This window comes from Colobus angolensis, unplaced genomic scaffold, assembly GCF_000951035.1.
Source record: "Colobus angolensis palliatus isolate OR3802 unplaced genomic scaffold, Cang.pa_1.0 Scaffold389, whole genome shotgun sequence".
In the NCBI taxonomy this organism is placed as follows: Eukaryota; Metazoa; Chordata; class Mammalia; order Primates; family Cercopithecidae; genus Colobus; species Colobus angolensis.
In genome coordinates, this window is record NW_012117254.1 from 1254893 (window position 1) to 1282842 (window position 27950).

Consider the following 27950-nt stretch of genomic DNA (forward strand, 5'->3'; position numbering starts at 1 on the left):
CAAACCTGCATGTTATGCACATGTACCCTAGAACTTAAAGTATAATAAAAATAAAAAAATAAAAAAATAAAAAATAAAAAATAAAAAAAAGAAAAAAAAGAAAAATTACCTACTGGATACAATACTCACTATTCGGGTGATAGGTAAACTAGAAGCCCAAACCTCACTATGCAATATATCCATGTGACAAACCTGTACATTTACCCCTTGAATCTACAAAAATAAAGAAATGTAACTTCATTAGTTTTACATATACAATGTAACTAAAGATAAGTGGATAAAGTAGTGCCAAGAAGGTAAGGTTAAGGGACCTGAGGATGCCCGGCACATCAATTAGCGGTACAAAATCCATTACTCCTAAAATGACTAGAGCAGTTTATTTCTTCAAGCATTTTAAGTATTCTCCTTGAAATCCTGTTTACAATTTTCATTTGAAGTACTTCTGAAGAAATGGCTGTTGAGAAGCAATGGTAATATACTAGATCACTTGAGTCCAATTTAATGAAGTTGGGGTTCTAATGCATTTTTACAGAGGGCAACTCTCACTCGAGATACTTCCCTCACTTATAATAAAAAAAAAGGATTCAATCTCAGCCAATTATTTTGAAAAATTAGTTGTGTTCCAATTAAGTATTAATTCCCACAATCACTTCTGACAGAAACAGCTATAATTATCTAATAAAACTAAACCAGAGTTTTAAAAACACATGACCAAAAACTTAAATAATCTGATGGACTTGTGACTGATGAAAGAAATGACAGCCATCAAGCAGTATACATCACAGTAGTTAAGAGCACTGGTTCTATGGCTGAAGACCTGGGCCTGAAACCTCATTCCACTTTTGATATCTTGTGCTTTGGGCCAATTGAGTAAGCATGGTTTCTTTCTCTCTACTGTGAAGAAATGAGCAATATCCCCACTAGCTTGTCTTGGACTAAACAATGCTTCCCATAAAGTGCTGACATTGAGCATAGGCTCAATGACGGCTAGCTGCCATCCAAGAAGGCCAAAATAATATGATACTTTAAAAGAAGAAGGACTATAGGGGAAGAGTACTGTATTGAAAAGGACAAAGAGAAAATATAAGCTCCAGACACTACAGAGTCCTCCTTGCACCCTGCTGGGGCTGTCAGTGAACTGGAATGATGATTTGAGAGGCATGCTAAGGATGGTGATTTTCTCATTGCAAAAGGCTTGCCTTGGTTTCATACATTGAGTGGTGACACCATTTCACCAGATTACAGGTTAGTAATGGCCACTCCACCTGTCAGCAGACCCAGGGCTATAAAATAGTATAGGAGGCTGAATAATGGTCATCAAAGATGTCCAGGTCCTAATCCCTGGAACCTGTGTATACTACCTCACATGGTAATAGGGACTTTGTGGATGTGATCAAGTTAGTGATTTTGAGATGACAGATAATTCCGGATTATCCAGGTGGGCCCTAAATTACATCACACAAATCCTGATATGAGAGAGGCAGAGGGAGATTTCATACAGACAGAAGAGGGGAAGGCAATGTGACCACAGAGGCAGAGGATGGAATGATGTGCCCACAAGAAGCTGGAAGAGGCAGGGAATGGATTTTCCCCTTGTTCCATCCAGTATTCTAGGTCCAACTCAAGGCTATCCGCAACTCTGCTCCACTGTTTGAATTGCTATGATGTGAACTGATGCCTGAGAAGCCCCGAGTCAGATATCATTACAGGTTTCCACCTGGACTCCAGTCTCCTGGTACCTCCTTTGGCTTCCGTACAGAACAATGACAGTTTCTTTCATTTCTTTCATATCCCCTTTGCTATAGACAAAACTATAAAACCTTACAGAGGCCTCTTAAAACATTTCCTACATTTCTTAAGTGCTAACTTCCATACTTCATCTTTTGCAGATGGCCTTACCTCCTAACTTCCTCAGACATCTGAGCCATTGAACAACACCTACTTTCACCCAGTCTCTCTTCCTTCTATCTAGCTCAGAGTAGCAGCTGAGCCACCTTGCCAATAACTCCTGTACCTGCGCTCTCTCTTTTTTAAAAAAATCTTTTCCTCTTATTTACAAAAGTAATATATATTCCCTGGGAAAAAATGGAGAAAACATAGGCCTATTACTCAGAAATAATAATTATTCACATATTGGTGGATACTTTTCTAAACGCTGTATGTGTGTGTGTTTAAAACTTTTCTTGTACATTTAGGTTGTTTCCAATGCTTATCCACTTTTTGTTTTTTAAAGAGATGGGGACTTCTTCTGTCACCCAGGCTGGAATGCAGTGGTTTCTTCTGTCACCCAGGCTGGAATGCAGTGGTACAATCATATTAATAGGTCACTGCGGCCTGAAAATTCCTGGGCTCAAACAATCTTCCTGCCTCTGCCTCCTGAGTAGTTGGGACTACAGTTGTGCGCCACCACAACTATTTTTTGTTTGTTTGTTTGTGTGAGTTTTGTAAGAAGCAGGGCCACACTATGTTGCCCAGGCTGGTCTCAAACTCCTGGGCTCAAGCGATCCTCCCGCTTTGACCTTCCAAAGCACTGGGACTACAGGCATGAGCCACCATGCTGGCTCTGTTTTCCCACTATCATAAGCATTCTAGTATATTCATATTTTCAGATCTATGTGATTATTTCCCTTAAAAAAATTCCTGAAGTAAATCTTTTCTCTTTGTCTACAAAATAGGCTAAAGCTTCCCATGACTTGAAAAGCCCTTCTCATAGTCATATGATCCTCAACACTTCCCCCTTCCTTAACTCCCTCTCTTTTGAAAAGAATAGTCGATATTCATTACCTCTATTTTCTCACTCACGCCCACCACATCACTAGACAACCCCAAGGTCATAAAGGACCTCGTTAATAAACCTCCTTCAAGTACCACTGACCCTTTCTTCTTAAGACCCTTTCTTTACCTTCCAATATCCTCCTTTGATGTCCATTTCTCTCATATGCCTCCTTCACTGAGCTCCACTTCTTACCTTCTGCCCTGAATACAAACAGGCCCAAAGCTCCAAAGTCCTTTGATCTTTTCCCCACACATCCTCTCTCAGAAACTACATTAAAGGGCTTTGCTTGCATTTGTTGCCCAATAGCTGACTGCCCAACCGATATCTCAGTGTTAAGTCTCTATTTTGGGTTCTACTTTGCAGAAAGCCTGCCTGTTAGACACCAGCAGGTGGATGACCCACCACTACCCCAAATGCAAGGTGTTTCTCTTGACCAAGGTCCCAATCAAATCTTATTTTGATTTTGCCTGACTTTCATTTTTTTATGAATTTATCATACTCACCAATGAATTGTAAAAAACAAAACAAAACAAAACAAAACAAAAAAAAACACTAATTGTGACAACTAAATATGTGATACCTGGATGGGAGGGATCCTTGAACAGAAAAAGGACATTAGGTGAAAGCTGAGGAAATCCAAATAAAGTATGAACTGCATTAATAATGAGTTAATAATGTATAAATATTGGTTCATTAGTTGTGACAAATGTACCGTACAATGTGACATGCCATAGTTGTGAGCAGTGTAAGATGTCAATAAAGAGAAAAACTGGGTTGGGTACATGCGAACTTTCTATAGTACTTTTACAATTTTTCTGTAAATTGAAAACTATTGTAAAATAAACAGTTTTATTTTGTTTTTTATGTTAGACCTTGTGAATGGGAAAATGGTATAAGACTTTAAGGAGGTTCACATATGACTGAAGAGATGATAGGTATGTGTAAAAAGAGACAAAATGTATAGCAAAGTCAGTGGAAGGAACATTCCCTTTGAGATTCGGTGGGATTTGATCTGGTCCTTGAAGAAAATGGAAGGATGGGGGAATCCATTCTAGAGAAAGAGGACAACCTAGACAAAGGCCTAGAAACAGGTGTAAGTGAGATGGAATTAGGAAGAGTAAGGATTTCCATAGTTGCAGGTTAATCTACAAACCTGCAGAAGCCAGATGAACAGGGGTATGACTGTCAGGTTAGGCTGTTGGGAGCCCCCAGAGGTTTTGGAATAGCAGGATATTTTAGGAAAATGTTCTGTCAGCTGCTTATAGAATAGATAGGAGAGGGAAGGAAGAGAAAACAGAACCATTTTAAGAGTGCAAAGATAGGGGTAGTAATGCCTAGTTTGAATAATGCCAGTGTGAGGGTAAGGGGACTATGAGAGTGACAGAAATGTTTCCAAGGAAGGGCCTGTGGTACTTTATGATTAGCTAGGTGCAGGAGCTAAAGAAATGTAGGATGATACCAAGAGGGTGAGCCTGGCTAGCTGAGAAAAGCATGCCACCATTTGCAGATGAAGGCTAAGTTGGAAAACAAAATTTGACTAGAGAATGTATCTTAATAATTCACCTATACATTAAAGCTGACTTTTTGTTTGTTTACAGAACTAAAGGGTTTCTAAAAGTGTTAGTTCCCTCAGATCGCTTCAAGTACTTTTTAAAAAGTGGAGGATTATTGATGCCTTTATCAGGATTGAAAATAATAAAACACAAAATCAATTCTTTAAAATAAGTCATGTGAGATTAGTTTCAAAAAAAAAAAAAAAAAAAAAAAAACTGACCACCTCTAGGTCCAAAGACGTTATACCCAGTAATGGTTAGATAATAAATTGGCTATTCGTAAATAAACCTGCATGAAAGACTGAACGACTTAATACTGAAAGATGGAAAGAGATGTCTTTGCACACTCTAAATATATTCTGGAGTGATGATGTGAAATCTTTAATTTAGGTAAGCAAATTATAAAGCAACAAAAAACTGTCAAATGTGGTCCTATACTACAAAGTTTCTCTCTCGATGTCCATTTTTTTAAAGGAATTTAAAAATATCTCCATTCCACCACACAATTACATTCTTGTTTATATATGCAAATATTTTAACAAAATATACTTGCCTTGATATGTTCTAACCAATGAGTAGACTCCAAACTGGACAACCAATGAGATTCTTCTACATTAGGATAAACAATGTCCTTCACTTTTTTTAAAGATTCCCGCATAACATGAATATTATGAATGTCTAAGAAGAAAAGTTCGGCGTTATGATATGCATCATCACTTTCATATCCTCCTCCTGTTGCCTAAGAAACAACATGAAATACAAACAATCAGTTGAGTTTTCTATTTCATTAGAAACTTACACAAATATTTCTAAAGTTATTTGTCCTCCAAATAACCCCAAATCCTCCAATTTAAATGAATAATTGATGTGACTTGACTTCCTAGCCAACAATAAGTCTCAAAAACATTAGTCATACTTTGAGCTGAAAAAAAGACAGAAGGCTGGCAATTTCCTGGGGAATCTGTATTCCTAAGGAAAAAAATCATCCTCAAAATGCTCTATAATTAATAGTTCTTCTTCCGGATCTGGAAAGGCAAAAGCAGGTTGTGAAAGGTCCTCGTTCTCCATTAGTTTTGTATCTCTAATAGTACTCTTCAGGGGGAATGGGGGAGGCAGCCAGACTGAGGCAGCAGGCACCTCTGGCTCTGTAACAGCACTCACGTAGGATGTGACGCATTAGAGGAAAACAACAGGCCTTGGAGTCAGACCCAGGCTGATAGCTCAGCTTCAGCTTCTCCTTGCCATGTGATCTGGGACAAGGCACTTAACATTTCTGAGCCTCAACATCCTCTCCTGTAAAATAGGGGATAATATTACCTAGGTCTCATACTATTAAAGGAACCACACTCTATTATAATAGCTAATGCCAGCCACTATTTAATGAACTCCTATGACATCCCAGGTGCTGTGACTCTTGCTTTACATAATTTTATCTCTTCAGCAGTGCTGCAAGATAGGTATTACTATCCCCATTTTGCCAATGAGAAAACAGAAACCCAGAGATGCTAGTTAACTATCCCCTAAGTCACATAGGTAGTAAGTGGCATTTAAATCTATGTCTGGCTTCAAAGCTCACACTTTTTCTACTAAACGATGACTATTTCTCTGCTATGCAAACACCAACGACAGAGCGCTGCACATAGTGAGCTCTGAAAGAATAAAAGATTTCAAGAGGAGACAAGATGGCTGTCGCCTACTGCAGCACCTACAAGTATTAACTTGCCAGAGCAGGCTTTGGTTCATCTTCACAGCATGGTGAAGAGTGCCCATTTTCCACACTGACAAAGAGATGCTATGGTTTCGTTCAGGAATCTGGCTGCATTCTGCTTCAATGTTTTGAAATGGCATAGAACACGTGGCCTTTGGCCCTTTAAGAAAAAGTTCAACAGTTCTGAGACTTGCAAAGAAAGCAATATTATACTAACTCCAGAACGCCTGTACGAACAGAACAGGGAAACATCTGCCTGGGGCTGAAGAGGAAAGGAGAAGTCACCAGACAAATGTGCCATAGCTACAATATGCCTATTTTCTCTTTATTAATAACAATGGAAGGAATATAAGCTTGTAGCCATGGATAGAAGGGCCAAAGAAACTTAGGTTTAGTTTTGTTTTTTTTTCCCCTGGAGTTAGTCACAGAGAAAGGTTTCCTGCAGAAGTAAGGCTACCATCCATTTAGGTTTCAAACCTAGAGACCTATGTTAAAAGCCAGAAACCTTGGTCTCCAAAGACTCTAGGCAAGAAAGTATACGTAGGCAGAAATATTTCTTTAGAGTTTGCTCTAAATAGTATCACTAGTAAGTAGACAGTAAACATTCACAGTGTTGTTTTAAAAAAGTTATTAGCTAATAAATAAGCAATTTATTATTTAAGTGGGCCACTTTCTCCTCTTCCTGCTTCTCTACACATGCGGTTTTTAAATAGTTGTGGTGATTTTCAAAGAGATTCTTGAAACTGGAGTTCTCTTCATAAATAACCGAAAATAAGTGAAAAAATAAAAGGAAAAATATACTTTATTACTCATCGCTAATGTTTCTGGTAAAAACAGACATTAGCACAGTTCCACATTAATTCATCACGATGTACTGCCACAAAAATAGAAGCGGCTTGCTGCTAGATCTCACCGATCCTTGGATTTTGTTTAATTTAAAATGACGTGCTGTTGCTTGTTGCATCTGGGGATGTAAATTTCTAAATATCTGTAAGGGAGGAACAGTTAGGTCCAAGGAGAACAGAAGGTCAGAAAGGGCAACAATCAATTAGTCAAGCACACACTGAGTTCCTGAAAGTTCAAATTCTACATCTCTGGTTACTTTTGAAGTATTCTTTCTGGTTTTCCTTTCTTCAACAAAAAAGAACAATGTAGATTACCTAGAACGACGATGTAAAGGTCTACGGGCCTGTTGCTATGGATATAGACGACTAGTGGAGAGACACAGCAGAGGGAGGGGGACACAAGTGAGCTTTTTAAAAGAATGACAGAGATCTGTAAAGCTTAGGCTTTTTCCCTGATATTTTCCTTCCCTTGACTCCTAAGAGGACTAGAAATTGAGGCTTGTTTCCTGAGTGTTGAAAAGGCCTTCAGGAATTCTCTTTCTAGAATGAGCTTTAGAGTTAATTAGTGTATCCATTTCATGCATTTTAATATTCTAAAATATTCTTTGTAAATACTTCATTGTAATGCTATATCATATCTATTTCAGGCTAAATATGTACATGAAAATATTGCATTAGATATATATGTATTCACTCTGAATTATATATGAAAGATAATAGTAACAGAGATATATAAAATTAAGGGCAATCCAAGAAGACATTTAGATTTAGATTTCATTTCCTGAGTGTTTCACTTACGATTCCTAATTTACTTGTCAATTTAGCTTACTGATTGCTTCACATATAATTTCAAAATCATCTCTGGACCAAACAAAACCATAGTAACAAACAGCTGGTTCAAAAGCATGCATGGAGATGCGGAGGTGGCCCAGGATTAAACATGTAGGACAGAAGATCTGTGCGCAAATAATGAAGAGTTGAGCTGTGCATGCATGCAGTCTGATACATCCTAGTGCAGACAGACATCACAGATTCTACTGCGAAGCTGCTGCACCTATCTGAGCTGCTCAAGAACTTGTTTTGCTTTCTGGTTCTTATGTTCTGAATAACTGAAGATGCTAGACAAATAACCTCAGGATAAGCAATGTATTAAATATGATGAAATTTAAGCCTACAGCAGATGAGAAACAATAAATCTGAAAGCTGGAATAGGAGTGAGCAATTTAGGGCAGGCCCCTTGTGAGCATTTCAAAGTGACAGCAATGATGCGAGGAGAAGAAAAAGAAAAACAACAAAAAGGAGAAATAGAACGTAAAATGCACACCAACCTGGGGCCATTTAGCATAGGAGCAAACAGCCATACAGCTTGCAGCAGCTTCTGAAGGCAACACTGTGCAGTCACTGAGGTTCATGATGACCCTAATCAATTTTAAGTGCATTCAGCATATTCTGTTTACAGCAAAAAGTCAATTGAGACAGACTTCTTTGAAAATGGTCAACTTTGTGTATGTGTTTGTACTTGGAAAACTCACATACGTGGATTTACTCATTTCTTGAATTATCTTATGTAAATGAGAATACACATATGTGAGTATATACGGGTATGGGGGAGGGAGTGTTTGGGTAAGCATACAAATTTAGTATTTTAATAACTACAGCTTCCCATAGCTCCTTACAGATGCCTCAATAGTGTACACAATGAGTGATCATCCACAGCTGAAAGGGCTTTAAAGAGAATCTAACTTTTTCCTGCCAAGGTCCTGGCCAAAACCCAACTTCATAGTCTAGACATGCCTATTTACCTAAAGTTTATTTGCATTTGATTTTGATGTATTCAATTTTGTTTAAGTTTTGTGATTACAACTACTTTAGATCTAAGAGAACTGGTTTTCTTAACTATTAATTTAAACCCATGTGTTTCTATACCATGGCAAAAACATTCACAGAAACCACTGCATTCCATATGTAAGCTAAGTGTCCAGCACATCACTAAGTCCACTCACCTTGTTGGCCACTGCATTTACGCTGGGTCTTGCATCATAGATGGTGAGTTTGGAAATCTGTTTATTAGTCTCCCTGATAACATCGAGATATTTCTCATCATCTTTATTTCGTTTCCCACTCATACCGACAAGAGGCTGACTGCAACGCACAATGACCGTCTTATTTTCTGGATGAATCCATGACAGCACCTGTGGTTAGGTCAGAAAGTTTAAGCTATCAAGAAAGCCAATCTCCAAGCAAACAATTAAAACTGCAAAACAGTAAAGCACTGATAGTTATGAAGAAGTGAATCTGCTTGTGCTAAAATAGAATACTTCACTTGCCATCTCACTGTGTGCGTGTGCCCAGAGACACGCATTTAATAATATAACTCAGAAACAAGTACAACTACCAGTCTTCTCTTAATTAGCACCACATCCAAGAGAAATTAATTGCTTACCTAGAAATAGTAATATCACTTAAAGGAAACTGAAAGCTTGATCCTATTTTAATTATGTAGCTTGCACTGGATTTGTTATCATATAGAAGCAGCTTTGGCAAAAAGTGAGAGGTAAAGGAAATCGTCTCTGGTACAATATGTTTCTCATGATACCAACTCATGTCTACAGATCATTTTCCCGACAGTCTCAATTCTAGAATCTAACACAGGAAGGAAGAAAACCCAAGGGGAGCAAACCGAATCTCAGGACAGCCCAAAGAGCGAAGGTCTGCTTGTCTCCACAGTGCAATGTGGACATCCACTGCCTAGGAGAGCTCATCAAACCCTGATTCAGAACCTGCCTTCTCTAATTTTATACACAAGTCTAGTACATTTGCTCCCTGGTTTCCAAGCTCATAGCATGTGAAAAGTAATACACATAAAAGGTAGCTAATAATGTAATATACCAAAAATGACAGAATTGTACACTTGAGATGGGAAATTGTTTGGTAGGCGAAGTAGATCTCAATAAAGCTGTTAAAAATGGGGAGCTGGAGAACTGCAGCACAGTGAGCGACAATGTAGACTTTGGGGTCTAGTGCCATCTCTGCCACGGCTCTAACCTCAGGCATTTCACTCGCAGCTTCTCTGGCTTTCCTTTCCTCTTCCATAAAATGGGGAGAATAATATAATCTCATAGGGTTGCTGGGTGGCCTGAAGAAGAATGCCCAGAAAGTCTGCAATAAACACTGGCTCGTGTTAGCTTATAGAGGCAGGCCCAGCAGCCAGGAAAGTCAGTTAACAAAAACTACAAAATGCAGACACAAGGAACTCAAGAAGCATAACCATGTGGGCTTCCTCAACATAACACCAAATTCCCTGATGTCTCTGAAGTTACCTACCTCACGATGGCAAATGACAAACATTGATGTTTATAAAAATGAGTGTTTATAATGACAACAGGTTATTGAGAAAAGATTATACGATAATATTTATTCATTCTCAGAACAAATATGGTCCTTGCACCATAACAGAGATCCATTAAAAACACCATTGTAGCCCCTGCCTAAGAGTCTAAAGGCTCAGAACTGGGAGCCTTGGAGAAGGTACTAGTGGGACCTAAACCTCCACCTTCCAATCTATAATACACAGCATATATGAGATCTGCCTTCCCTTCCCTCTATGGCCCTGGTATCAAGAGAGACAAGAGACATGAGATCACTTTAAAGAGTTATTTGCTACACATTTAAAAGATTTATTATTTGAGAAAGACCCTCATCAAGTTGTAAATTTCAGTCAGACCATAGGCAATGGCTTCCCTCCCCCGACCCCTCTTCTCTTTGTGGTGCCATGTTAGGAAATGCTACTCCTCTGAGTTGTTTCACCTCTTAATTTCTTTGCAGGAGGGGGGATTCTTACTACTTTTTGAAAAGGATGCTTATTACAGAGCTAAATAAGTACAAATAATATTCATTTCACAGCGTCAACTACCATGAGTGCCTTTACGGTATATGGCACTGTATTATTATTAAAATTAATAACTAGAAGCCATAATTAAGGAAGTACACAAATATCTAACCACTGAAAGATGTTTATTACAGCATTATTTATAATAGCAAAAGATTAAGCAGAAGCTGAATGTCTCACAATGGAAAACTGATTAAATAAATCTTGGTACACCTACACACCGGCATATGAGCGGATCATATTTAGCAACATGGGAAGCTGTTTACAAGATACTGCTAGATAGAAAAAGACACAAATTATAGAATAATTTCTATAGACTGAGACACAAATTATAGAATAATTTCATTTTTTTCAAATATATATATATATTTAGAAGGAACATATATATATATGTTTAGAAGGAAGTCTGAAAGGATATATACCAACAATGTTAACACTGGTTCTCATTAGGTGGCAGACTCCTTTTTGCTTATCAGTATTTTTTATAATGCTTAAAATGAACATGCATTACTTGTACACTAAAGACTCATAAAATTAAGACAAATCTGTTTGAGAATAAGAGAATACATTAATGGAAACATTTAAAGCACATTGATTATTTCTCTACCCAGTGATATTTTACGATAGTTTGTATCTTATTTATATGCGAAATAAGATCTCTTTCCCATCACTTCCTTTTGTATTTTTACATGAGCTTTTATAAAAAGAACCGACTATCAGATATTAATGGTTTCACATTAAAGGCACATATGTTTTCTGGGTGTAAGCAAAGCTCTGAGACTTAGCCAACAGCCGGGTGGTTAAAAAGTATACTGAAAAGAACATACTACCATGCTTAATAGTACCTAATAGTAGATCTATAAATATGTAGAGGTGATGGGGAACTTAGTCTTTCCTATAAAAGCTATTTTAAGAAAAATAAATATAAAATGGTGGCCACAATAAAGTAAGAAGGATCAATAACATGACTAAATAAAAAGTTAAGAAATTCCATCTGCTCTACAGTGGACACTCATTCATTCAGAATAATGGGGACTACTGGATCAAGATGGTAACAAGCATGGTGGAAAGGGCACAGTTGTTTAATTTTCTCTGTTTCAAATCCCATGGAATACACCCACATACACAAATGACACAGTAGGTGCTCAATAAATATGAACTGAATGAATACATGAACAAAACTGAGCCAGGCGACCCTAGCCCAGTTGTCCTTGTGAGCAAGCATGTATTATTAGCAAGACAGCCAGCCAGGGTAGGGGTGTAGTCTGTGGCTATGGTACAGAAGAGCATGTCCAAACAGAGCACAGGAAGACTGAACTTGTAACCCTAGCTTCATTAGCACCATGTTCTAACAACATGAGCTAAAGAACATACTTTCAAGTACAATTTATATCGTGAAGATATGGACACTAGTAACTAGAGAAGTAAATTTTAAAGAAATCATTAATAAGGCATTTATTAATTTTAATGGGTAAAATAATAGTGCTACAGTGGAAAAACATGACAGACACTGCCTTAGCAGAATAATCACAGTTAACATCACTAATAATGGGACAAATCAACAGCATGTCTCCTAAGGTGTGCACTGAGAACACAGCATCACTTCTGCCGTTTTATGGTTAGAAGTGTGTTCACAAGTGAATTTTTAAAAAATTACAATTCATATTAGGCTGAGAGAATACAAAGTATTGCACAAATATCCTTTTAAGGAAAAAAATGTCTAGACTTGAAGAAGGCAAGGTGACATTAAGTCTTAATTTTTTCAACCTTTGTTTTTAAACATTTACTTATTAGGAAAAAAAAAAAAAAACCCAATGTACTTATGACAGACCCTGAAAATTAGCAGGGGAGGGTATCTAAATTTTTAGTCAATTTTTGTCAATGTTAGACAGTATGACATGCCCATTAATATTCAAGGACCAAAAGAGAGCTTTGTGAACTAGGTGCAATGATACCGTATGGCTACTGTCTGGAATAATCTATACTTGATTCCAGTTAGACAATGGTATTGGGGCAGCCTGCAAAGGTGACGGGGGTGAGCTCATGGTGAGTATATGTCAAAGTCTGTGCTGACACACTCTATAACAAGACAGTGTGTTCTTTCCAGCATGATTTATCTGACATTTATCAAGAGCCTATCATATAGTATCACGTATTGTGCCACAAAGACGAAAGTCATAAGGAGCCTGTCCTTCCTTGCTTCCTTCCACACAGCACTTGGTTCCCATTACATGCAGCCCCTCTCTCGTAGAGAGCTCTTTACTTGCGTTCATTCTCGATCCTTAGTTGCAAGCTCCTAGAAGGCAGGTGACGGCACACTTCTTCTCCAATCTGGTATGGTGCTTTGCACTCAGAAAGCACTGGTAAGTATTTTGGGGGATAGAATTCCAAAAGGACCGTTCTCTAAGTTATACGACTACCATTCTTATGGACTAAAAGGTGCTCTTCGAGAGAAATATTAATTGCAGTACTCACTGGAATTCGATTTCGGGACCTGAAAGTTGCAACTCTCCGGAGGTCATCATCTGAGGCACGATACGGAACCACCAAAAGAGCAGGGTAAGTGTCACAGAGCTCATAGCACTTATTAATAAAAGTGATTCTCCAATGGTGATTGGGCAAGCCCTGTGAGGAAAAGAAGGAAATTCAAGTCAGTATTGCTTGACTTCATCTCTGGATTTGGCCTGGGGCCTCTTTTCTTCCTTCTAGCAATATGTGCACATGCCTCTTTGACCACAGGGTGATGACGGTCTACCTATTTATAATAAGGGTGCCAAATCAATAATCCAGACAACGTAAGAACACAAGACACAACATTGGTGGTTTTTACAGTTCTAAACTATACTTTGTAAATACAGATTCTCTTGAATTCAAAGGAACTCATCTTCCTTTATTTTGTGTCCACATATTACTACCTGTAGTACCACACAGATAAACCCAAGTTCATCCCCCGCCCATGCACCCCTCCCATCCCCTAAAAAATTACCCTGCTTCATCTTAATCTGGGTCTAACTGAGGGTAGAAAAGAGATCAGGCAACTTCCTCTCCCTGCTCAAAACAGAGTGAATGCTTCAGTCTGCTCCAAAGTGGAAAGAGGCTGAGCTCATGAAGAAAATCACAGAGGGGAAGTAAAAGAAAACCCCTCTGGGGAGGCTCATTTCGCCACCTCCGATGAGTTTTTTACAATCAAGTTGTTCGGAATCGAAGATTGCCCTAGAGGTTGTGTTAGAAATACAGTCATTTGCATTTTAAGCAGACTGTTAATGTGACAGGGAGACACAGAAGACACCTCCCACCCTATCATCTCCCCACAAAATTGTATTTAGTATGGAAAAGATTCAGAGGTGGTGGAATATTCTCTCCCCATTCTCACAAATGCACAGATACACACATGAAAGTGAGCTATGTGGGTGTTTGCTTTGGGGACAGACATTGTACCTTTTCTTTAGGTCTGGCCCTAGAGACCACGGACCAAACAGATGTTGAGTCTGATGCTGAGTCCAATTAGACAGTTATAAGTCCCATCAGAAAGTTATAAGAAAAAAAGATTGAATATAATGGCAGTCTAGAACAAAATACCTTCAACAGTTCATATACGCATGCAATCTTAAAAACAGGAACTGTTTTATTTCAAGCTAGAAGCTTTGAACTAAAAAAAAAGTCAATGTTATCAATAACACTTCAAAAATAAGGTAAAAATATTTTAATACATCATTTACAGAGGCCTCCAAAACATGCAAAATGTTTTCATGGTCCTTCTGCCTCAATAGCTAGTCCAGAACAGAAGCCATTAAAATGGGAGGAGTGCAAAGCCTTAGAAAACTCTACAGTCTAAACGCAACTTATGGAAGCAACAGGATATACCATCTCACATGTGTTCTAGAGCTAAACTCCTGCACCCAAATTCCAGAGTGTCAAATCTGTTCATGAATATGCAAACCGTTGATTAAGACTAAAAAAGGAAATCAATCCAGGTTTTCCATGGTGAAGGTGGTGACTAGATGGTTCTTCTCAAGTCTAGGGTTCTACGATTTTACTTTATATTCACTAACTTTTCATATAAAGCAAATGGGCTTGATCTGATTCTCAAATCTCATCCAACAAAACTTTTCAATTATCTTAAGAGCTTTGTAGAACAAGAATTGTGAATAATCCCATTGTACAACTCCTAGCTGTCTATAGATTTGGTTATACCAGAGGTCAAACTGTGGCTCTTGATACATATTATGCACAGAATTCCCTTCACAAAAATCCCTCAAGAGACTTTTGTTCCTGAACAGCAACATGAGACCAAGCCTCTTGCCTTTATTATATCAAATAAACATGCAATTAGGTGACATTCATGTAAGAGAGCAGTAAAGGCAATTATAATGTACACTTATCAAAGCTTTCTTGAAAAAGACATCACTACAGGGAAACAGTTCTAATTCATTTGAATCTGCAAACTGAAATGAATATAATTTAAATCTAGCTGCAAGTAATAGTTAAGCTCCCAAACATGCATATACATAGCAACATCAGGTCCTAAAGTGTACCTTCTAAAATGTTTGACTTTTCTAAATCCTAAGTATTTAATTCATTTCATAAACAACACAAAATTGATGCTCTTCATATAGGGAAGGAAACAGAATTTAGTGATCCAGCCTTCAATGCAGCTTGCATATGGCAATGGAATGAGCTTATAAGTTATACAGTAACAGACAGAATGAGATATATTGTACAAAATGTGGATAATATCACCACCATGGAAAAGATATTTAGCAAGGATGTTGCTGATCTTCAGAAAGCATGGCTGATGACATACTGTCATAATGCATGTTTCAGGTTCATCACATAACAGACAATAGCATCTAACAACTTACCTGCCTCCTGTATTCTTCCACTGGATTGTAAACTGTCCATCCATCCACGTTAAACTTTTCTTCATTTAAAAATGCAAATAATGGCTAGAAAAGGCAAAAAATAAATAAAGTTCAGTGTGAAAGAACAGTCTATTATAGTACATCCTTTGATTTCTCGCCAAATAAATTTCGCCAGATTTGCTGACCATGAAATTACAACCCAAACCAAGACTTATAACAAAACAACAACAACAACAACAACAACAGTGGAAAACTCAGATCAGACTTACACTAACTTCTATCTTGAGTAATAGAAAGAAGCCTCAATTTTCTATGGCTATAAATCTCTCAATTGTTCTTTTAACGATGTTCCACAAAAAAATCAGATTACCAGACCAAAAAGTGCCTATCAATTTTAAACAGTATTAGCAATTGATCAGGTACAAGCCACTAAAAAGAAAGAAGGAAGAAAAATAAAATTCAGGAATTATTGTTAAAACGGTGCAACTGTCTCAAAAGGGAACAATGACGTGTTTAGTTTTTAAAAAGACAGGATACTAAGAAAACTCTGAGTTAACTGTTCTCTGTGAATTCTGAATCAATGCCCTGGTTTCTGTGAAACGGTAGGACTCAGACCTCTCACCTCGTCTCTATCTATACTCACCCTCAATGTGCTGTTGATACATTTGATAGCCCCAAATACCATCCATATTCTAGTGACTAGTAAGGACCTATCATTCTCCAGCATCCCCTCTGAATTCCAGACTTGGCTATCCAAGTGTCCACTCTACCACCCCACCAGACTGCCTAAGAGGCATCTGGAGAACTCTCAACACATCCAAAGCCAAACACCCTTGGCTTCCCCTACCCAGTCCTGCTCTTCCCACAGTCTCCCCATTTCAGTACATGACAGCCCCATCCTTGCAGCTGATTGAGCTGAAAACCTCGGATTCATCTTTGTCACCACATGGCTACCACCCTGGTCCAAGCCTCCATGATCTCTTACTTGGTTGATTACAAAAACCTAACTGCTCCCCTGCTTTCATCTTTGTACTTCTCAAATCAGGATGACAGTGTCATAGGTCAGATCAAGTCCTTTCCTTGCCCCAAATCCTCCTGTAGCTTTCTACTTTGTGAGGAGTAAAGGTGGAAGTCTTTCCAATGGCTTATGCAGCTGTCTGCCATCTGCCCATCTCCCCTACCACATCTCTGCTCTCAGACTCACTCACTCCACGGAGGTCAGACCTGCCTCCTGTGCCACTCCCTCAAGGCACCAAGCACATGCCATTCTCAGGGCCTTTGCAGCTACTATTCCATCTGCCTGGAATTCTTTTACCTCATAGCTTCTTGTCTTACTTCTCTCACATCTCTGATCCAATAATCTTAATCAGTAAGACCTTCTCTGACACCCTACAGAAAAACATGTTACCCTCAAACAGCATTCCCTATTCCCATCTGATTTTCCCTATCGCTTATGATCATTTGACATATTACATATGTACTTGTTCACTGTACATATATACTATCCCCTCCCCTAGAACATGGGCTCCATGAAAGTACACACTTGCTTCATTCCCATCCTTTATCCCCAGTAACTACAATGGCGCCTGGTCAGAGGGAGGCAGAACACAGGCTCGCTGACCGAATGAAGACATGAAGGCCCACACAGCCCCTGTACAACCACCTTCTCTGGAGGCGCTGCGTCTGGGCACTTTTCCTCTATGTAGCTCCCTCCCTATCCATTTTCCTCTGTCATCAGACTAATCACTTTGAACACCAGTGTTCCCTCCCCTACAACACAGTGTATTTCTGGAAAAGCATCTTTCAGCAGCAACAGTTTTCTGCATGTGAATGGCAAGAAGTTTAAGGTGAAAAATGCCCAAGAACATGCTCTCCAGAATGTCTTCTCAAACTTTTCCAAGCACGCAGCACACTCTGCAGGTCTCAACTCTGGCAGCGCTAGGCCCGAGTGCTGTTTATTCTGGATGGCTGGCATGATAAGCACGCACTGATAATTACGCTGACCTAGCTAAGCAATGCACTGAGGCTTTAACCTGACACTGAATCCACAGCAATGCTTAATTATTCAGTACCACTGGGGAAAATAAGTGATTTCTGTTAAGTTTAACTTAAAGACAGAGGGACTTTGGGTGAAAATAGCACTAAAATGTTTGATGCACTCCTTTATCCATAAACAGAATATATGGGACATGCCTAAGCATTCTCTTGGCAATATATCATTACTGTGAACATCTGATACTGCACTGGTCAGTACTTGGCACAGGTAAACATTCAGGATTGTTGAATGATTTGAATGATGTGCTGTTAACATGGTTGTAGATGGTTTGAGACCTAAGGCTCTACTATCACTTTAGAAGAAAACCTAGAACTTGCTTTCTTGAAATAAGTTCCTGACCTCAACATGATTTTTGTTCATTTGTTTGTTTTTAGTTATTTGCAACTCTCCCATGAAGCTCAAGTGAATATGGCAGCTTTTAAAAACCAAAGAGAAAAAAAAATAAAATAAAATAAAAATAAAAACCAAAGAGAAAAATTCCTAAATTGAAGGCCCAGACAAAGCTTTCCTTCCAGAAAAAAATCATCATGTGTAGTAACGCTATCAGTATTAACTTTCAAGCAGCATTTTCAACCTAAGTTACTATTTTTTCAATCACTAATGTTAAAGCACCTTCTTATTTTTGCTTCCAGTATTCCTATATCTTACATGAAAATTTCTAAGTTTACAAAATTGTTATCAGAAGAAGATCAAAGTTATATGGCCTAAACAAAAATTATCTACATAACTTCCTTAATATGTTTTATAAGAGAACCTGAACAGAAGCAACATCAAATTTTTTTTGTCATTAGTATGAGACTGAGACAATGTCCCCATGGTAACCACACATCAGGTGGCCTCTCTCATGAGATCACTTCTACAATGACACTTCACATTCTGACTAATATCCAGAATGAGTCAACTAACTGGTATCCTTTAATCCGAAACATGCCTATTAGAATTGGTGACAAAACAACTCCCAGTTTACTCTTGATGCTAAGAGCCAGGCTTGGACCCCAAATATTTCAGGAAGAATTATGAATCGCACAACAGCCAAATATTTCTCCTCATGAAGTACATAGCAACATATCTAATATTGCACTGGAGCTTACGGTAGAAGAGACTGGGTGCTTAAACCAATATTTTCACCATTCAAATAAATTAGCTCACAAACACAAAAAAACATTTTTCAAAAAGCATTACTAGGTAGTGTTTATGTGGTGTTTTCCTTTAAAAACTAAGTTTTCCATAAGCTACTTGGTTCAATTGAAGCGAGCAGTCTGAAGGAGCCAGTGCCACCATTTTCTAAACTTGAAAGTACGAGGACTTACTTTTCAGACATATTTTCTTTTTTTCTTAAAGATTAAGAGAATATAGGCTCTCAGAGTAACATAAAGTTGATTACAAAAACAAAAATAAATAACAAAACACATTCATCTGTACCTCATTATCAAAAAGTATAAAATTCCCTACAAGTGGCAACTTGTTACAAACCTAATTAAAACTCCTATTTGAAAATTGTTAAAGCCTAAAGTCAATAGGTTATATGTCTTGAGGTTTTTAGCTGTCATTTACTTTCTCTTCCAGACAATGTATTCTTGAACACTTTATTAATGTGTTGACACTTTCAACTATTATTCTTAAATATAACCTTGGGTCAAATTTTGACCCTTAATTTGGGAACTCTAAATCACATGCAGCGAGCTGGCTCTAGAGTATTTTCCATTATAACCATCAAGTAGGGCGTCTTATTTGCTAAATGGGTAATGATAAAGCTTACTCAACGAACACGTCCAAGTACTGATTTCATCGCCTATGGAAAATTCAAGAACGATTCGGTCCCAGTTGAGCAAAGTCTTAGGCAGAGAAGATGTTTTGCTGAGCATCACCTTTCAGTTGATGATTCAGCAAGTCCTACATGGCTTTCTTCTAGGGCGCAGTCCTTATCTAGGGCTCTGCCTCAGAATCGGGGGTGAAGTGGGCTGCTTTTTCCAGATACTAAACCATGCCCTGTGCCCTGCCTCACCCCTACTGAACCAGAATCTCTAGGGGGTGACTTTCTACCTCCTTGGTCCTAGAAGGGCCATGTGGGATGTACCAGAACTCTCAGGAATGTAGCCTAAGGATTCTGTGTGGTCAAGCTCTTAGGGAGCTCTTTAGTTTGTTTTAGATTATTTTGAAATAATTATAGATTCACAAGAAGTAAATCTTCAGCCAGCCTCTCCAGGTGTTAACATCTTGTATAACTTTTAGCACAATATCAAAATCAGGAAACTGACAGAAAATATTCTCAAATGGCCACCCTCACCTTCCTCAAGTGAGCAAGTCATATTTTCCTCAATTTTGCTCTATATTAGTATTTGGGCATTTCATCAATTCACAATTCACTAGATCCCTACTAGTCAAGAGATACTGTACATGGAGACTTTTTTTTTTTTTTAAGCAATCATGTGTATTGTTTCTGGATTAAAAATAGCACAATGTAACATTTGAAAAATGTTAAAGGACAAACTTGAGATAAAAAAAAAAAAATTTTTATCCCTGATTTCACACCAGGGATAAAAAACAGCTCTGACATAGGGAATATAACTTGTCATTTTAATTTAGCTACATTTATCATTGTAACTTCTGGGGGTAAAGACTCTGAAATGATAATAGATTTTAGCTTTCACTTAATTAGCCATTATTTTTAAATGGCACCTATATAAAGATGCACTGATTTCCTTAAAACATCTAGATTGGATTTTTTGTTTATTTAGCAGAATCTATAAATATTAAGCAACTCTTGAGTTTCCTTTGAGGATGGACAGCTGTCTGTCACTGTTGTAAGCTCTCTCCAGCTCATAATCAGGGGAATAAATTGATAAACTATGAACATTTAAAAGTGTTTTCAAATGATGTTAACAGCATGCAATGGCACAATTGATGAACATGATTTTTCAGGAAGATGACTCTTAATGACCTATGTCTCCAAATACCTAAACTTAAAACTTTAGGGAACCACTTACTAACTGCTTCTGTTTTGTTTGTTTGTTTGTTTTTGTTTTCGGAGACAGAGTCATGGCTCTATCGCCCAGGCTGGAATGCAGTGGTGCCATCTTGGCTCACTGCAACCTCCGCCTCCTGGGTTCAAGCAATTCTCGTGCCTCAGCCTCCAGAGTAGCTGGGACTACAGGCACGCATCACCATGCCCGGCTAATTTTTTTTGTATTTTAGTACAGACAGGGTTTCACCACATTGCCCAGGCTGGCCTTGAACTCCTGAGCTCAGGCAATCTACTACCCTTGGCCTTTCAAAGTGCTTGGACTACAGGCGTGAGCCATCACATCTGGTCTAACTGCTTCTTTCTGGATTAAATTTTGCAATGTTTGAACAGGAATTGAAGCTGGCTTTTTTTTTTTTTTTTTTCCGAATTTGATTTCTGAAATGAAAGACACTCATCTTTTTAAAAAGCTTCCATCTACCATTTAAGGATACAGTAATGTAAAATTACCTCATTTTCATCTTTTAGATTAAACTTTAGAAACAAGACTTGTTCATGTAAGAAAAAAATGCTTTCATTAAAATTGGAGGGGAAAGTCTAAAATTTTAAAGAACCATAGGATGTACTGATATTTGGTAAAGCTTATAATTCTAACGCCCTAATGCTAGATAATGCTTTCTGTGTATTTCACACGACTTGACACAGTAAGTTCATTTACATCAGTTTTGACGCAGTTATTCCAAAAACCTGACAAAAGTTAAACAGGTCAAAAGCAGCTAGCACATAAATTACCATTTATACTTCTGTTTGCATAAACAATTCTCCTCATCCTATTTCTACTACTGACTAAATCAGTACCTCTGGGGGAAATGGCTTGATATTCCTGTGTCATCATTGTCTTCATATATAAACGTACATGTTTATTTATTCAGGAAAGGACCACAAATGTACATTTGAAATGTCATTTGAAACTATTTTGGAAAAAAGAATATTCTTTACAACTTGTCCACTATCGTAATCATTTAAGGTTGAGATTTCTGAGGGTTCATAAATTGTCCCTCTTCTCACTATAGTTCTCTCTCCTGGCAATTTTGGCCACATCTATGCAAATGCTAATGAGGTGATGTGGATGTGATCCAGGCCTACCAAATAAAGCTCTCTCCAAGCCCGAGCTCTGGATCTATGTAGTCATCTGTCTCCCAGGTATCTCTGCCTGGCTGTCTCACAGACACTCTCAACTCAACATATCCAAAATGGAACTTGCCACCTCTTCCTCACTCCCTTCCTATAGTCCCCATCACAACCACTGGCCCCAGCATCAGTCTGGTTATTCAGGGTGGATTCTTCCCTCTCTATCATCCCATCTTCCCTCATAACTACATTCAGTCAACCACCAAATTCTGATTTTACCATCTGAATCTTTCTCAAAAGCATCATCTGGAATCCCTGTCCATTGCCCCGTTTCAAGCCCTCATCGTCAAGGACTGAGGTGACTAACAAAAATCCCCAGAAATGGTCTTCCTCTCTCCTCCGCTCCCGTCCCCTCTACCTACTCTGCACACACTGCAGCCCAGCAATCTTTTTGAAATGGAAATTTAATCATGCCACGTTACTGCTTGAAACCATTAAATGGCTCCCTTCACCTTCAGATAAAAAGCAGATGTTCTGAGTGGGGAATGTTAGGCTCTGCAACCTTTGGCCCAGCCTCCTCTGCCCGCAGTACTATCTCCTGTTGGTACCCCCACATGCACGCTGTGCTCCAGGACACCAAACTGCGTGTGGCTTCAGCCTGCATCTGTGCGGCCTCTTTGCATGTCCACAAACTGTTCCTTCAGTATGGTGTGTCCATTTCTGCCTGACAAATCCTCCTACTCATCTTTAAGAATCTGACTCCTCTAGGAAGCCCTCCTTTGTGTTCCTGTGACACCCTGTCTGTGCACCACTCACTGTATCATATGCATCTGTTTGCGTTACCCAGGAAAACAGCACTCCTTGGGAACAGGAAGTGGGTATCAGCTCTAGATCCCTGAGCACAGCCACAATGTAGCATTCTGTAATTGCTTAAGCAACAGTAGAAAGGAAAAGAAAAAGAAGAGGAACAAGGGGAGGCTCGTTCTACCATACACTGCAACATCTTATAAAGCTTCAGTAGTTAAAAGAGCACACCTGGTGCATGAATAGAATAATTAATGCAAGACAAGAACCTCTTAGAAATAAAATCAAACACACAGAGGAATTTAGTATGAGATAAGGACAGTACTTTAAATCAGCAAACTAGTCAACAAATGATATTGCAACAGGAGGGGAAGAAAAAGTTGGATTCATATCTTATACTTCAACTGCAAATAAATTCCAAATAGATGAAATACTTAAATCTTAAGGAAGAAACCAAATTACTAGAGGAATATGAGATAATTTATTTTATTTATTTTGTTATTTTTTTTGGAGATGGAGTCTCACTCATTCTGTCGCCCCAGCTGGAGTGCAGTGAAGCAATCTCGCTCACTACAAACTCTGCCTCCCAGGTTCAAGCGATTCTTGTGCCTCAGCCTCGCAAGTAGCTGGAATTACAGGCATGCACCACCACACCCAGCTAATTTTTGTATTTTTAGTAGAGACAGGGTTTCGCCATGTTGGCCAGGTTGGTCTTGAATCCCTGACCTCAGGTGATCTGCCTGCCTCAACTTCCCAAAGTGCTGGGATTGCAAGGCATGACTCACCATACCTGGCTGAGATAATTCCTTTTAAGTCTGAGTAGGGAAGATCTTCCTCATTGGGATATAAAGCCGAGAAGCTATAAAAGAAAAGTGTGCAGAAGAATTAACATGGCAGGCCTGAGGCTGCTCTCCTTAGACAGGCCTGCTTACATGGCTGGCCCTTGCCAGACACTTGGTAATTTGAATTTCAGCAGAGTTCTCACCATTCCCTCACTGGTAAGATTGGTTCACTGTGCCTAAACTGTTTGTATAAACAATGTGGTTTACACTGAACTCCTGCTTTTCTTCTGGAAGCCTGGAATTTTGTTTTGTGCTAGGCAGTGGGTGTTTACATGGTGAGCCCTAATAAACACTGTGGACACAAAGTCTCTAATGAGCTTCCCAGGTGGGCAACATCTCATATGTGCTGCACAACTCATTGCTGGAGGAATTAAGTGCATCCTGTTTGATTCCACTGGACAAGAACTCTGGAAGCCTGTGCCGGGTTTCCTCCGAATTTCAACCCATGTGCCTTTTCTCTTTGCTGGTTTTGTTTTGCATCCTTGTGCTGTAATAAGCCATACCTGTGAGTACAATCATACGCTGAGTCCAGTGAGGCCTCTTACTGAGTCACCACACGTGGGGGTGCTTTTAGAGCCCCTCAACACACAGACTCTCAAATGCTACCAAATGAATAGAAAACAATTCTCCATAGCAAAATCCATCATAAAGTCAAAAAACATACAGGAAAAATATTAGTCACTCATATCAAACATCACTACAGCTATTACATAAAAAGTACCTACAACTAACAAGAAAAAGACCAAACATCCAAACAAAAAATAGGTAGAAGATACAGAATGGAGAAATGCAAACACAGACAGCTCAAACCTAAAGATATTCAATTTTACTCAAATAAGATAAATACAAAATAAAACTTAAAACTACATTTTCACCTATTAGATTGAAAAAGATTAAAAGATCAGAAAACATACTGGGTTGCTATGGTAAGCAGAATAAAGATCTCCCAGTCGGGGCTGGGGCTCACACCTGTAATCCCAGCATGTTGGGAGGCCAAGGAGGGCAGATCACTTGAGGTCAGGGGTTCAAGACCAGCCTGGCCAACATGGCAAAACCCCACCTCTACTAAAAATACAAAAATTAGCCAGGTGTGGTGGCCCACGCCTGTAATCTCAGCTACTCAGGAGGCTGAGGCACGAAAATCGCTTGAACCTGGGAGGTGGAGGTTGCAGTGAGCTGAGATTGTGCCACTGCACTTCAGCCTGGGCAACAGAGCAAGACTCTGTTTAAAAAAATAATAAGAAGAAGAAGAATGTCTTCCCAAAGATGTCTATGTCCTAATAATCCCTCAAACCTGTGTTACATTACCATACATGGCAATGAGGATTCAAGGTAGCACACGGAATGAAGATCGTAGGGTGGAGAAGCACATTCACTGGGCAATGTCTATTGGTGGATGGAAATAGGTACACGACAGTGTATATAGCTCTCTACCATTAGTGTTAAGGGGGAGGGAATGTGAATCAGTTAAGTGTATAGGCCTAAACTATCGCTGGGTGGAGACGCAATAAACTGAAACCTTAGTTGTCTATGAGGAGGGAAATGAGGTGGCTGAAGTGTTCTAGGAGGGAGATATTTTTTCTGTATACCCTTTTACAGTTCCTGAATTGTCAATCATGAACATATATTATCTATTTACAACTTAAATTAAAAAGTAAATACTTATTGAATAAATGCTCTTTCTAAAAAGCAGAATATTCTCATTGATGTCTTGGTTGCTACTGATTCCGATTAATTCGCTCTATTTACATTAGTATATCCACTCGATAAACATTTACTGAGGCTCTACTATGAACAAGGTATAAAGTGGAGAAAAAGGCAAGGAAGACACAGCCTCTGTCCTTAAGGAGTTAGAAGTTATCCAAAGGACAGAGATGAGGAGGGCACACAGAGACGAAAGCAGCAAGTGCCACAGGTGGGAGAGAGAAAGTACTATGAGGCCCAGAGAATGCCCACATTACTTCTTGACAGATGGGGCTTGGAGGGACGTTGTTGGTATCTGAACTACCCTGCAAGGATAAGACAACTCCGGACACGACAACAACAAAAAGGCACAAATGGCAGCCAAACTCAGAGAATACATGGCCACTGGCGAACACCTCAGTCTACACTCACTCCACTGAGTGAAGACGGTAACAAAAAATGGAGAGAGGTGGGCCACACTGTGAAAGAGACAGAGGTCTGCCTGCACAGCGACAGAGAGGGAGGAACCAGCTGAAGTTTGGGGGCAAGGGATAGGAGACAGAATAGAAGTAGAAAGACCTCCAAACAATGTTCCAACAGTTTAGAAGAGAGGAGATGAAGATATAAACTAAGGCAGGCTGGGGAGGCAGAATCCCCAGGATTTAGTACATGCTACGAAACAGGGGCCAGGTATGGTGGCTCATGCCTGTAGTCCCAGTACTTTAGGGGGCAGAGGCAGTAGGACTTCTTGAAGCCAAGAGTTTGAGACCAGCCTGGGCAACACAGTGAGACACCATCTAAAAGAAAAGAAAAATAAATTAGCCAGGTGTAGAGTCATGGACCTGTGGTCCCAGCTACTGAGGAAGCTGAGGTAGGAGGATTGCTTGAGTCCAAGAGGTCAAGGCTGTGGTGAGCTGTGATTGCACCACTGCACTCCATCCTGGGTGACAGAGCAAGACCCTGTCTCAAAAAAAAAAAAAAAAGAAAAGAAAAGAAAAGAAAAACAAGAAAAGGAAGAAATGAAAACCTCTGATGGCCTTGATTTCGAATGTTCAAATGTGAATGAACAAGAGGATGATGATATCATTAAGAATAACTGGGAACACAGAGGAGTGGGTTTCTGGGGCATATGAGAGTCATTTGAAACAGACCTTTGGTGTTGCTTGAAGTTCTGTAACAGCTACAGGGAAACATAAAGCTATAGATTTGGAAGCCATGCTTAGAAAGGCAATGTTCGTGGACATGAGTTTGCCCAGGGCATAATTCAGAGCAAGGACAGACTTTTGTAGAATACCCATGTCTAGATGGTAGAAGGATGCAGAGGAGCCAGAAAAGAAGTGAGAGGCAGAGAACTTAGATCTCAGAAGCTATGGGGAAAGTTAGGTTTCAAAAAAAAGAGGGAGAGATATCTGCAAATGTGATGGTCTATATGCCATAATGGGACTTCTGATGAAAACACCTAAAAATTCTGGATATAACTGAGACTTTTTTTTACTCAGAAGCCAAAAACTAACTGCAAACAGGAATGCAGACAGCAAGAGGAACACACCGGCTTTCACTTTTAGGCCACTTCCAGAACTGGTTTTCCTGGCCTCTTGGGGCACAGGAGATAGGGCCTGAAGACCTGGCCCATCCAAAATGAGGAGTCAAATTAGAAACCTCCTAAGTGCTATACTCAGGGGAAGGATGAATGGGAAAGGACCACCTGGGGACTTCAAGCGAACCTTCCTGTCTAGATTACTGGTGCTGAGCAAGGGAGGAAACAAATCCCTACCACCATCCTTCACTAGAAATTTGTCGTCACAAGTCAGCCCTTAAGTAGTATGTGGACCAAACTCACAAAACTTGGATGGTTCCAAAAACATCCAACCTGAGAATTTAATTCATAAGCGTCCCAAACCAGTTGTGCTTCAAGATGCCTGGCAGAAAGAAACACAAATGCTCTCTTGGTAAAACTGCCTTCAGTCATAGCCTCAGAGTATTCTCACAGATAAAGTTCCAAGGAATAGGAATTTGCAGGCAATAATCACAAGACACACCCACATCAGACACAAAGTGCCATGAGCCAGCAAACACACACACCTGTGGTAGAAAAAGGCCACACAGACTCCAGGTATTGTAATCATCAGATGCATATTATAAATTATATTTAATGTGCTTTCAGAAGTCAAAAAGAGGATGAGAAATCTGAGCACAGAAGAAGAGATTATAAATAATGGCCAAACAAATCTGAAAAACAATCAAATAGAACTTTTATAATTAAAAAAACATAACAATGGAAATTTTAGCAAACAAAAACTCAGATCAGGCACAGCCGAAATAGAAGATAAAACTGAAGAAATTACCCAGCTTACATCTCAGGAGAGGCAAAGGAAAGTTCCATCCATCAGTATTCTTTAGATTTTATACATATTTTATAAATATCCTCTTGTATCTACTCAATATTTTAAAAGCACCACTTTGAAACGAAGGGGTGGGATAGTTGAGAGTCAAACGATAGTGCAGTTGAAAAGCATATGGTCTAACAGACTACCAAGTTTTCCAACTTGTAGGGCCTTGGGTCATTTTCAGAAGAATCATTCCACTCCAGTGAGCAGGCTAGAAGTCTGGTTGCAATGAGTTATGGAGTGAGTGGATGCAGGCGGGGAATTCTATGCTTCTGACCATAGACAGCAATGCTACAGGAGACCAGGTGAAATGTCAGTTCCAGAGGACAGGCAATACGGAGAAGAACCAAGCACATTTCAAGGCTGAGAGGGAGAAGGTGGTGGAGACAGAGAGATCAATGAGAATAGAGGACCAAGTCTTAGAGGAGGCAGGAAGGAAGGAGACTTAAAAG

At 39.2% G+C, this 27950-nt stretch overlaps 1 protein-coding gene across 3 annotated transcripts in view; it reads right to left on the minus strand.

The window, feature by feature from the left end:
• MTM1 (myotubularin 1) overlaps positions 1 to 27950 on the minus strand; it is a 118486-nt gene that overhangs the window by 19603 nt on the left and 70933 nt on the right. For all 3 annotated transcript variants that reach the window (XM_011954659.1, XM_011954660.1, XM_011954662.1), the window contains 4 exons: positions 15634 to 15717; positions 13247 to 13396; positions 8886 to 9074; positions 4883 to 5068 (listed from right to left, as the gene is read on the minus strand). In XM_011954659.1, the coding sequence (XP_011810049.1) occupies positions 4883 to 5068; positions 8886 to 9074; positions 13247 to 13396; positions 15634 to 15717 (609 nt within the window). The remainder of the gene's footprint in view (positions 1 to 4882; positions 5069 to 8885; positions 9075 to 13246; positions 13397 to 15633; positions 15718 to 27950) is intronic.